At 42.7% G+C, this 13386-nt stretch overlaps 1 protein-coding gene across 1 annotated transcript in view; it reads right to left on the minus strand.

The window, feature by feature from the left end:
- fhip1aa (FHF complex subunit HOOK interacting protein 1Aa) overlaps nucleotides 1-13386 on the minus strand; it is a 32711-nt gene that overhangs the window by 17072 nt on the left and 2253 nt on the right. The window contains exons 2-3 of the mRNA XM_084377291.1: nucleotides 3379-3434; nucleotides 1051-1271 (exon numbers count right to left, since the gene is read on the minus strand). Of these exons, the coding sequence (XP_084233417.1) occupies nucleotides 1051-1158 (108 nt within the window). The 5' untranslated portion in view covers nucleotides 1159-1271; nucleotides 3379-3434. The remainder of the gene's footprint in view (nucleotides 1-1050; nucleotides 1272-3378; nucleotides 3435-13386) is intronic.

The raw sequence follows: 13386 nt of genomic DNA on the forward strand, positions 1-13386 counted from the left end.
TTCGGCTAATTTGGCTGTGAGCACCTCAGAGCGCCCTCGAAGCCAAAGGGTCAGACCCCACGCTGACACCCAGTAATGTGGACATAAAAGCAGCTGACACGGCTCCCTCCGCTCGGTGTCTGGCCAGTGTCGTACTTTTTGTCAGTGTGTATAACGTTTGTTCCTCTCAGCGAGGGAGGAGAAGGTCTCACAGGCTGCCAGGACCCACAGGGGTGAACAGGGACACATGCTGCTGCAGAGAGCCAAGAGTGTGAGGCAGTCGGACTCGCACTGCCAAGACTCCGCCGGCCAAAACTGCACTGAAGCTTAGTGTTGTTGGGACAGTTTGCCAGTTAGTTTCTACTGTCAATGAGGCGGGAGTAGAGTGTGTGTTCAAATACGATTAACTTTGGCAGTATTTGCAAGCGGTGGCTCCAAATCTGGGGTCAGCGTCTCTCCTCAGGTGACAAGATAAATCAGAGGAGTGACGAGAGAATTAGCTTAAAATTCTGTTAATCTGCAAGACTTTTCAATGGTCCTTGCTCTTTTCTGTCGTAACATACATATTTGTATAATATGTATATTTTTCATCAATACACAATCTATGACGAGCTGTCACAAGAAGGTATGGCTTTGTTTTAAAACGTGGAAACACAGTGGGCGGTGCCTGCTCTGGCCTGTGAGAGCTGACCAATCAGAGATGGGCTCTAAAACCTAGTGTTCAGACGGAGGGTGAATAGAGGTGCTGCAGGTATGAGAGAACGAACATGTTTTTTTAACATTAAAACATGTAAACGCACAAAATATTAATAACAATAAGTAGGAACCGATCAATGAGCATCATATGGGACCTTTAAAGTTTGTTTTGTTTGTTTAGCTGAGAAAGGAATAAAGGAATAATTCAACATAGTTTTTGGAAAATATGCTTGTTCACTCCTACAGACTGGAAGCAGCTATCGTTGCTCTTAGTGTGTGGGGTATTGAACTTCTCGTCCAACTCTCTGCATAAAAAGTTAATGTGAAAATACTCCTTGAAGCTGCGGAAACTCTTGATTTAGTGCTGGTGTTTACCTGAGCCCAGTGGTTCTTGAACACAATCATGCAGGTCTCCGGATCCACCCCTTTCGGAACCAGAGACTGCCCATCTCGGTTTCCACTGGCAACCATGGAGGCCATCATGGTGACCTGATCATACGTGGATTAAACCATGTCATAGGCAGGAGAAGGAGGACATTCCCGACTGCTTACTGGGTGCAACCATAACCACAGGAGGAAGCATAATGACAGAGGACCTGTGGATGCAGAAAGAAAAAAAAACAAAAAAAACAGACATCGTCACACCCTGAGACACAAATAGTCGCTTCATAAAGTAGCAGCAAAGATGCAGTGATATGACTGGTGAGTGCAGCGCGTTTCTCTCTCCCTCTGCGTGGCTGGACAGCAGCTATGACAGGCATGCAGGAAAGAGAACAATAACAGGCAAAGTCAGATGACTCAGTAGAGGAGAGAAAGAGACGCATCTTGCTCAACTGCTGCAGTCTGGACTTCGGACTGAGCTGTCAAATGCTTTTGGAGTATCTCAGACGCCCAAAGTGGATTCCTGCAGGCCCCCTGACATCACTCTCATTACAGAAACATTTTTTGACATCAGAAGTCGAACGAGCAGCAACTGGGTGTGAGCAGCAGTGTGAGCTGAGAGTGGGGAGTTGGGGAAAACAAAAGGAAGATTTGCTAGTTTTGCAGATCAAACATGAATTTTCATTTCTGGAAAAGACATATTTTACAACATTTGTAGGTCTTCATTGCTCATGCTGCTTGTTTGGATGAAATATATTACATTAGTTGAAAATAGCCTGTGGGCAAGTTTTTAAGATCGGTTCCAGGACTCACATTGGCACCGTGGAAATTTGGAAGATGCCCACTTTTTCCCCGGGAAGGGAACTAATCTGTTGTTTGCCTTGGAGGATGCTACTGGAAAGATTGATTGTGCTAAACAGGACACAAGTTTCCTGGGAACAGACGGAGTGAAGTGCTTTTTCAAACATGGATAAATCCAGTTCTCCCCTACACTGTGTCATGTTTCCAGGTATACCCGCCTGCACTTCAGGAGGAAGGATGTTAGCATGGGCCTTATTTCCCCGTGTTTCCTCTGCTTGCAGACAGTGAACATTTCTGGTAACTATGATAACTATTTGAAATGAGGTCACATATACAGTAGATGAGTCATATTCGAGGGATGTTCCAAGAACATTTAATACGACTATGAGGTAACAGCCATGCTAGCGGCTAAGACGGACTGGACTTAGTCACTGCGGTGCTTTGAGCTAAATGCCAGTTTTACTGGAAAAGCAGAACAGAACAGGTTCTGTAATTACTGGTGAATAAACACCATCGAGTCAGAGTCTGCCGTCATGCTAGCAGCTCTGCTGGGCTGCATGCACAGTGGAGCTATGAGCTTAATGCTAACATGAGCATGCTAACACGCTGTTTACTGCACAGATTACATTTTGTTGATGATGGCGTTCAATGGAAAGTGAGGGGATCACTTGATAAAATGTTTATTATTATTATTGTTGTTTAAATCCTCATAAAAACTCAATAAACATGTTTATGATGCCATTATAACACACTAATACAGCCTTATTAACATATAATAATGTTAATAAGCATTGTATAAGAGCCTTATGACCTACTAACTAACATTTATTACAAGGACTTTAATTTAAATAAGCGTTACTGAGAACTTTTATCTGCTGGTGGTCAAAGAGGAACACTCAGGGGATTCATCCTGGATACATGTGTGTACCTGAATCCACAGCGATCCAGCCAATAGCTAAAAACCAAAATTGGAAACCTCATGGTGGCGCTAGAGTAAAGGGGAACATGAATGTCTTTACAAAATTTCATCTAAATCCTGTCAACAATTCTCGAGCCACTCCTCTACTCTCGAGCCGTGCTGGCAGCGCGGCTGAAAGGGACATGAAACGGTTTGAAGACTGTCGGTCTCAGAACACCAACACAATGTCAGGACAAAGTTAAACACTCGCGCTACACAATACAGGATCATATGGACTCTGTCACCACGGGGGATCAACCATAAAACACGCAGCAGCTGCACGCCACATACCAAATTAGAGCCTCTAGCTCCTGCCCCTAGCTGTGCCTCTCGGCCAATCACGGCTAAGCCTCTTCTTTTGAATCCACTTTGCTCCAGTACCACTGAAACATCCCCACCAACCACAGAGTTTAGGCATAACAAGGCACACAGTCGAACCTTCGCCATCTGCTTTTAGTTAGAGGGAAAGTGCAGGATGGTCGGATTCTTGAGAAGGAATGTAAAAGCAGCGTGGAGTGTGTGTGTGCGTCTGTGTGTGTGTTTGTGGAGGGGGGGCTTCTTACCTTCGCTGAACCATCTTTAACAGGGACGGGTCGCAGCCGAGGACCTCATTCTCGTCCTGTTGTCACAAAGAAAAGGGAGAGAGGGAGATGAGGATATGTCAAGAGACAAGCGAGAGGAAGTGAGCGCCCCGTGTGAGGAGGCCAGGCGTGGTGGGAAGTGACTGGACATGAGTAAGCTACTCCGAACGCCACTTGGATGGAGATGGAGAGGAGGAGGTTACATGGAGGGAGGGAGGGGAGAGCGGGAGGGGGAGGGAGTGAGAAAGGAAAAACAGGGTGAGAGAAAGTCTACAGAAAAAGGAGGAGGTGCACGAAACATGACAACAGTGTTCACATGCATGAAAAGTACGGAATTCAACATGAATATCACGTCCTCATGATCCCGCCGCCGCGAGAGAATAACACTATTGTACCCTTTCAATTAGAGCTGTGATGTAAATGGCATCCATCTCAACAGCGAGAGGCCCGTTTCGTCAACGACATTACACCCAGCCATCGTGGAAATCGTGTCATGTGAGCCCCAAAGCTCTCAAAATCTAGTCTTTTGTTTTTGCAGCTCACGTACAATACGACACGCCGACCACATGAACTCTTTCTTGGAAATCGTGCGGTCTTTCATAAAAGCGTGATGTCGTGTAAACAGAGAGAGTGAGAGGGAGACAGATGGAGATGTGTGTGTGGGTGAGTGTGCTAAAGAGGAGTCATCAGCCACTCATTTTGTTTTTCAGGCTGGTTTTTTCGCCTTGCTACACTCTCACACATGCAATTTTTTACCCTCGCAGTGCAGCAGGAGTCGTACATTACATTCAGTTTAAGTCGTTGCATTTTTTTTTCTTTTTGCATATACGGGAGCTCAGAAATTGAAACCCTGTGATTAAAGGCTGACCTGCTCTATCAGCTGAGATAAAGCAGCCCGCAACGTAACTTAATTTTCCTATTTCAGGCCTGAAAGCAGGCTTGAAAGAGGGCTGCCACGCTGGCAACCTGTAATCAGCTGACGGTTGCCATATTTTAATCCTTTATAACTGGAGTCATACAGGTGTTCTGTGATCAAACATACTATGGCAGCAATAAAAAACTGATATCAAAAACAGTTGAACATTAATTCTTACTTTCATATCTCCTCTATGCACAGAGGAGCCTGTACAGTATGTGCCTGTATTTTTACTCCACTCTTACTCTTCTAGTCACATGTACATATGCTATTGTAGCTTGGATTAGACAATTACTGTTACTATTTGGTTTTATTTATGGGTCTGTTGACTTATTTATACATTTTGGGCTGGATATTTATGTTGTTGTTTATGTTTTATTTGGTAAATACTTGAATATAAAGTGTACAAATGTTATATGCAGCTGAAAAAGAACAAACAAAATGTTTATACTGTCTTGTTCTTGATGAAAACTGAATAAAAATTGAGTTGGACGGACTCCCCGAAACCATAATGCATCTGGCCACGGCTGTCGCCAGCGGGGACGCATAAAACCGTATCGATTAAAATAAAATCTTTACAACATTGGCTTCACAGATCCATTATTGACTGGGACTGGCAGTCACTGGGAGGGCAAACACAGATAGAAAGAGAGGCATTACCATACCATACTGACATGATCTGGCAACGTACTGGCAGGAAAAACTCCAGAATGATGACCTCCTGCTGAGCCTTTTCTGGCCTGGAGATGCAGAAAACCAGGAAAGGCTGAAGAGGGCTCTTTATTCTTGCCTGGATAGCCTGCGGTTACATCTCAAACTGCCCCGTCCATCAGCCTGCCTGCTGTAGTGTGCCCTGGCCAGACTTTATAAGCTGCTTTGACCTGTTTATTAGCCTCAGTTTGCCTCTCAGGTTTATTTTCTGCTGCTCTTCTGTTCTGGTTCAGCTGTCTCAGTGCCAGCTCTGATATCTTGTGGGTCATTGTCAGAAAAACTTTCAGCTTTCAACTTCGCAGCCCTCTGAAGTTTTTGTGGCTATTTTATTGTTTTGTTTATTTCACTGTTGCAGCAGACAGCGAGATTAATCTGATGTAAGCAGTGATTAGCTGCTCTCAGACAACAATACAACTGGCAACAGCTCCTTTCAGCCTTGAACTAGGAGCCAAATAGGTTAAGTTAACTTGGATTAACCAACACAATAAACCACAACTGCGAACAAGAGTAGAGCAGAGACTGAGCACCAGCACCTTATAATACACTGAACAATCCTCTGAGGGTCTGAAAAACACAACTTTCCATCCAGCACAACAAAGAGCGCCTCTTGTTCTTGCAGAACGAAATCTGCTTTTCCAACTAATCCAGTCTTCTGCTGAAAGTCATGACCTACACGGTGCTCTCATTTACAGTACCTGCCGTCATGTTGCCACACAGAGGGAGAGCCCACAGTCACCATGAAGTCACTGCTCTACTTCCTCAAAATAACCTGAAATACAGGAGCGCTGGAAATGGGACGCACAGGGCACATGCCAAAGTATACGCTGTTAAAAATACATGCCTTTGTGTATGTGTGAATCTTTGAGTTGCTTCAGAAAGGCAGAGTTGTGTGTGTATGTTTTTCTTTTTACAGTCTCTAACTGCCGGCGTAGCAGTCCTCCTCATTGCTACACAAGCTTCTCCTGATTTGGTTATTTCCAATTATCCAATTACAGCAATTTGATAATTACACATTTTTGTTGCCTCCACTTCTCCTCAGTCAGAGACACGATCCACAGAGCAGACAAACCCAGACTGGGATTTGACTCAGTGCAGATGCAGTTAAATACACTCACAGAAACAAAACATACACTCTAATGCTTTCCTACATTGGATGTCACGGAGAGAAACACACAATGCCAACGCTAATAAATTATTCAGCACTACTATATGAAATTTTTCCTAAACATATGCCCATGCTGAGGACTGTGGATTAATTTCCACCTACCGTCCAAGTACCACAAACAAAACAGTACGTCAGTCACTTTTTAAAGATTCAAAACTTTTGAAGGAACTTTGTGGAAACTTAAATGTTTCAGCATTTCAACACTTTCTATAAAAAGGTCGTATAAGCCATTATAAGCACTTTCATTAGCATTTTTAAGGCTTTATAAAAATCTTTGCAAATGTTCAGAATCGTGCCAGACAAGTTAGAACAAGGCTGACGTATTATAAGGTGGAAAATATTTATTAGGAGATCAGCAATCATAAGTAAGCTGTGCCTCTACGTCGTACATTAATTCCTGATTATCTTACCTTGAAGGGCGTTATCGTTAATGGTGTAGCCATTACACCATGGTCACTTGCCAAAGAAAAAAAATAAATAAAATCGATTTATATTTTCAGGTATTTTGCCATCAAAATCTAAGGTTTCTTCACAAGCCATAACTCAGCATGGCACCGCATAACTGGGTTCGACTAATAGCTGGAAAAATCATTACAAACCCATGAGGTTCTCATGCAATGGAAACACTGTTCGCTCTTCCAGAGTGAGAGGGACACTTTCCAAATTGGCTATAATTGTGAGTTATGCTGAATTCAGCTCCAAATTTAATTTGCGTTGGCAATGACATCATTTCTTGAGTGATTACTGTTCCTCTCAAAATGCATTAAAATGCATAAATTCACACTATAGTCTTCAAAGTGTTCACGAGGCAGGGGCTCTTAATGCAGCTAGGTCGTATGAGCCAGTTATTTTTATTAACAGCTACACCTATCTACAATGTATAATATGATAGTCTACTGAAATAGTGCATCTATTATTCATTTCACACTTGTTGATAGAAATTGGATGAACGTATGATCCCTCTGGGTAAAGTAAAGCTCACATTAAAACATAAACACTCAACTCAGGGAAATCAAATTACAATAAAACAAAAGCTGTAACAAAGCCAAGTTCATCCCCCTGCTCTGTTAAAACTAAATTACCAGACACAATGCGCCATTACTGAAAGCTTTGTCTGGTTTCTTTGCCCTTACAGTGTGCGGTTTCTAATAACGACTCTGGCAGCGCTGACGGGCCGCTGCAGCTAAAATCGTCTCCACATTACCGCAAAATAAGTGTTTGGCTCATTTTCATGAACAAGGAATTAGAGGATAGCCAGGAGTTGCTACAAACAATCAATGTTTGCTCAAACATGTCATGCCTTTCCCGCATTGCCAACAGCAAATTGTTGTACCGGTTTAAGTGATTACTCGTTATCACTACACGTATACAGCTGGAAACAAGGAATTTCCCTATTCTATTCAGTGGGAACAAGGTTTTACAAGCAGCGTTGCATGAAGAGCAACAGGCTCTCCGGCTCCTCACTCCAAAGGTAAACATGATGACAAAGTGAGAACATGAGCTCGGCTATTGTGTTGCACCTCCGTGCTCTGTGGCTCCAGAGGAACACAAATCAGATAAAGCCCGGGGCTGAAAGGGGTAAACATGAAAGAAATGCTCACCTCTGGTGGTTTTGTCATTTTTTTTTCATGTTCTGATTTTTCTGGCCTTGTCAGCTTTCTGCCATCCCCAGAGGTTTTCATGCACACAGGCGTGGTCTGGACAAACAGCTCAGAGGCAGGACACACCCTCGACTGAGAATGAAGATCATCTTTCCTGCTAAACAGGAGTTTTTAAAGGGCGAATCCGAGAGACGTGATCAGCGAAGAGTCAGGAGTAGATATCATCTCAACTTTAACCTATATAGAGAAAACGGACACCACTGATAGCACAGTTTTGTACTGCTGACCCCATTTTATGTTTACTATAGTTTACTAAATTATTTAATTGGAACTTTCACTAACTTTTATTTTATATACAACACCAACATTTGCCCAGTGCTCCAAGCTCCCAGTCTGGACCGCTAGTGGCGCTGCTAATTGAGCTAACAGCAATTAGCGGTTACTGTGGTGATATGCCGCCCCCTATTTGTTTGAAGCATGAATTCAACAGGTGGTCATTTCTTGCATATTACACCTTTAAGTGTAATTTAATATAATTTATTTAATTTTTTTTGTCTCACCTACGATTTTTGTCACAATTAATTTATTTATCCTGTATGTAGACATGATTGTTTATGAAGTTAATTCTGTTTTATTACAAAATGATACGAGGGTATATAGTATTTATCCAACTATATCTGTGATTTATTGCATTTTGTATCACTTTTAATACCAATAAAAAAAGACTGAGCAAAAAGACGTACATGTGATCTACCTTAAACTTTGCGAAACACATTTTATTGCACTATAAATTATTTTCTAAACTTTGTCCATTTGTCTAAGGAGAATCATTTTAGGTGCTTTATACTGCAACATCCAGGAGAAGTCCTCAAAGTTAATGTCTCCTCTCTGCAGAAGGTAGCTTCTCACAGTGACCAGGTGGTGGCCAGTGGCAACCCAGTGACAGACAGGCCCATTAAAGTGATAGCAGCTGTTGAAATATTTAGCGCTACAGGTGAAGCTATTATAGGAGTCCAGATAGTGCCTGTCTTCACCATCCTCATTCAATCAACACCACAGCAGGGATGGAAAGAGCCATTAATTTTCTTGTCTATGTTTGTATAATTTCCTTCAGACAGCGGGGTACTGACCACTGTGTTGGACCATTTATCTTCAGGAGAGACAGATTTAGGTTGAACTTATGTCCAAATGGCAAACGGACACAAAGGCGATCGGTTAAATGTCATAAACAGACAAATCTATTAAGAAAGAATTATCATACATTTGAATTAAGAACTCACCAGCCAATAAATGTCACAGTGGTTGTGAATGTTCTCAAACATTTGCCCTGAATTATTGAGATATCCTGAAGCTACCTGTGAACTTAATCGCATCATAAATTATAATTTTCCATAAGAAGTATCCCCACAAAGCCTGTCAGAGACGTGTCTTCACAACACAGCACAAGCCCAACAGGTGTCAAATAATGACTGCGACTAGCTCATGACATAAGACCGTGATTATGTAAGCAGATCCACGCTGCCTGTCTGCGTCCACATGCACATGAAGGCAGGCCAACAGGGTGTTGGCTGCTGTACTCATCTCGAAACTGGTTTCAGAAACGGGCTGTTCATGCCATATTGCTCAGTGATAATGAGAAGAGATTCGTTAACATGTTCAAACACACACACTCAGGTGATTCGTTTAGCCGGAGGGAAGGAGGGAAGACGCCGAGGAGAAGGTAAAAGAGTGGTTCAATAAGCACAGCAGTGGCAAACACCCGGAAGGGAAAAATACTGAGCTCTATAAATGATTGAGACTTAAAGAGGCCAACAGAAGGTTACAAGAGCCCTTAAACCCCATTGTAAGGATCAAAGACTCAACAGTGCAGAGATAAGACTTTTTACTCTAGACAAGAACAGATGAGACAGTATCCTGCTTCCTGCCACAGATACTGGCAAAGTATGATGTCACCTGTACATGCACAAGTCAATGCATGTACATTATGGGAGTATACAGTATGTGCTGGCTTTTCTTAAGATGCAACCTTTTCGTGAATTCATTTCATTTTAACAGAATTTATTTAGTTAATAGGCCGAGGCCATGCAAGGCTTTGCTTAAACAGAACCATGCTTCGAGCTAAATGCTAACGCTAGCATGGCAAAATCCTCAAAATGAGGATGCCATCATACGGATGTTCAGAAGGCATATCGGGCCTGATAGACAGAACACGACGGAACCACTGCACTCTGAAACTCATGTTTCCAATGGCTTGTGCCGCGCTCGGGCAGTTTTTCACTCAGTGTTTCACACACATACACTTTACACTGTGCCGATTTCGCTGCACCAGGTTGACGAGCATTCTGTCTGAAAGGCCCATAACTTTTACCTTGTTCACCATCTTAGTTGAGCATGTCAGTATGCTTAACCCCAAAAGTAAAACGTCAAAAGTAGACGTCCTACTGGAATAGGCGGCACCATTTTATCTAGTTTATCTGGAGTAAAGACAGACGTTTACATCAAGTTCGACATTAGGGACTTCTCGCTCAGTAGATCGTAAGTGATTAGAGAGCTTGTATGTCCAAACATGCATGGGCCACAAAATCTGCAATAAAATAAAAGATACCTTGTTCCAATTAAAACATCCTCTACTGGTAGATCTACAGCTTGGCCTATTACTGAAAGCAGCCACCCTACAGCACCCTGAAATCACTGTCTGCCAAAGTTGTACTGATAATTGAGTTGGTTCTTCAGCAGGGGCCTTAATAAAAGTGGTTTATGACACTAAAAGCAAAATGATTTTGTGCCAAATCTGCCTTAAAAACGCAATATGTGTAAAAGGTGCGTATCTCTTCATATCATGATAATCCTTCCAAAATTACGACCCAAATGTCACTTAGAACATGACTCTAGTGACACTTTAAACCACAGGTCACTACACATTCTTCACCATGTTTTCTTCCGACCTCACAGGCTTAATTACCACATTGTACGTGCACAATGTGGGCTGGTGACATCATTCCTACTTTCATGTTGGTATGAGGCTTCAGCCCTGCCCCACACTCACAATAGGCTTCTGTCAGTGATAAGAACGTGTTTAGTGTGGGTAAACACTAGCTCTGCTACTTCCTCTGTAGCTCGTTTGCATCACGTCTCGCTTGCCAATAAAAAAAAAGAAAAACCCCACCATGTTTGCATGTGGAAAGGAAGGAGGAGGACAGAAGATACGGCGTGTCTGTGAAGCTCAGAGATATTTATCAGAGAGATGAGAGCAAGCTGCAGCACTGCGCTCGCATAATTAGCAAACTGGATGAAAAGAGGATTTTTGATACGATTTAAAAAGATAGAATTTGTTTTTAAGGGGAATACAGTGCATAGAGAAAAAGCCCGCCAGGCTCAGCTGTGTTAAATATTTGCTAGGGTGTGGATAAGCGTGAACCTGTTTTTGTTTCAGCTCTGTTTTCACACTTTTAAAACCTTGTATTGCCTTTAAAACAAGTTTATTTGACAATAGGAAAAATGTTGGCTGCACACTTCTCCCAAACTTATTTTCCTCATATGTTTCCATGCAAAAGACATGCAAACGAATGTAAATGCTGCTGGCTCCTAAACACCGATCTCCTGCACCTCGTCCAGAGTAATATTTGACTTTACGTCCACGACTAGTTTTCCTGTGACATACAGGACAAACTGCAGCTCCGTAAATCAACCTTGTACCTTCATTCCACTTCCTTCTAGGACAACAGAAGTGGTTCAACCTGATTCAGTTACAATCTTCTTTACAAATGCTCTCAAGAGAAGCTTGAAGAGTTTGTTTGCAGGGTAACGAGGGTAATCCTTTGTACTAAACTGGAACACATGCTAACTTACAACCAACAGCAAGAAATAGCATGTAGCCTGTAGCATGTAGCCTGTCTCTCCCTGAAACTTAATTGCCTATTTTGTTTTCCTGTTCATGTAAGCATGAGCTTTGGGAATGTAGGTAGGCATATTTCTAAACTTTTAAGTAAGCGAAGCTAGCCGTCTTTCCATGGTCCAGTGTTTATGCTAAGGCTAAGCTAGGCTACTCCAAGGACGTTACATTAAAACCTGGACACAGCTCTGCAGGTGGAGCCCTGTTCATTCCTTCCAAATCCCGCCTCTCTTCCGGGGAGCTTGGGCTACTCTCAAGCCTGAGAGTGGTAGCTATAAAGTTTTTTCTCAACTTTCAGAATGTTAAAACTACTTCTAGTCACCTCTCTACATTGCTTTCATGTCAGCTGTTGGTTCCCCGGGTCAGCGTGGGGACACGAGCCAGGAAGGTGGGGCTAATCCCAAACACGGGACAAAGCTGAGCTGGCTGTGTCTGTGGCACACACACTCACACCTGCTAATATGTTGACTACAGAAGCTGTTGCAATTACATTTCCCACCCAAGTTCAACCAAACTTAACTGACGGACTAAAGATAGTTGCCCGTAACGCCGTGTTCCATATAGGCATCCGATCCCAATCACAAACTTGTGACCCGAACATATACATCTAATCACATTAGTATGACCATTATTCACAGTGCTGGAGACTCACAGAGATCCTGTGTGCAAGTCTTCCTGGTTGCAGGACTTGAACACTGATGTTAACTAAACAGACTTCCCACCGTATCGGATTCGAGTACCCTCTTAAGATCACTAGTAATCACACGGATGACTGATTAGCCTCACATTCCTCTCATTCCTCAGAAACCGTTTCAAACACTTGAATCATAACGTCTCAGCTTCACTTGCATTCTCGCTGCAGGTCAGGATTCAAGTTCGACCCACTCGCCGTTATGAAAAGTGAGAACATTTGCTGACTTCATTTCTACTGTAGAGAGTGGAACTGATCGGGAGGCACAGACCCGCAGCATGCCACCAATTATGAACAACAGAGATCAGACTGAACCGATTTAGACGGCATCAGAGAGATTTCTTCTATATAACAGTCCTGACTAAGTTTAGCTTTGGTGAAAACAACAAAATCACACTAAACTGCTTCCCTACAACCATGGAAACCTCATAATATCACGTCCTTTATAGTGACAAATACCTTTGAAGTTGACAGACCCTGACATATTTACATCCCCTTCCCCTTGAGATGAGCCCGGCTCAGAGTCAGACTCCAGCACAGAGCCGGTGGTAGTGTGCTGGTGGGCTGTAAAGAGCTTCCTGAAGAGCGCTTTTACGAGACCACAGCAGCCACAGTTGATGATGACATGCAGACTTTTGTGTGGGACACTTGTTCTCAAAATAAAGAACAGTTTGACAACGAAAAAAGGAGATGGAGATGGTTTAGTTTTTAATCACATGACCCCAGTTTGTGAATTTCAGTCACGTGGTAACACATGGCTGTTTTGTTGTGGTGGGCGGGGGGGATGTGAAAGTGACAAATACCAAAACTCCACACAGCAACAACTGAAGCATCTACTATCCAAACTTTGCTGTAGGTGGATCCTGTGCTGAGAACTTTTGGTTGGTTTTTTTTTTTGTTTCTTAAGGTTAAAAAAAGAGAGATGGCTCCATAAGATCATTGTAGGTCTGGCTGACGAAAAGATTTACTCAGTAATAAATAATATAATTATAAGTATTTCGATAATTGACTGAT

This window comes from Pagrus pagrus, assembly GCF_965226575.1.
Source record: "Pagrus pagrus genome assembly, chromosome: 2".
NCBI classification, from domain to species: Eukaryota; Metazoa; Chordata; class Actinopteri; order Spariformes; family Sparidae; genus Pagrus; species Pagrus pagrus.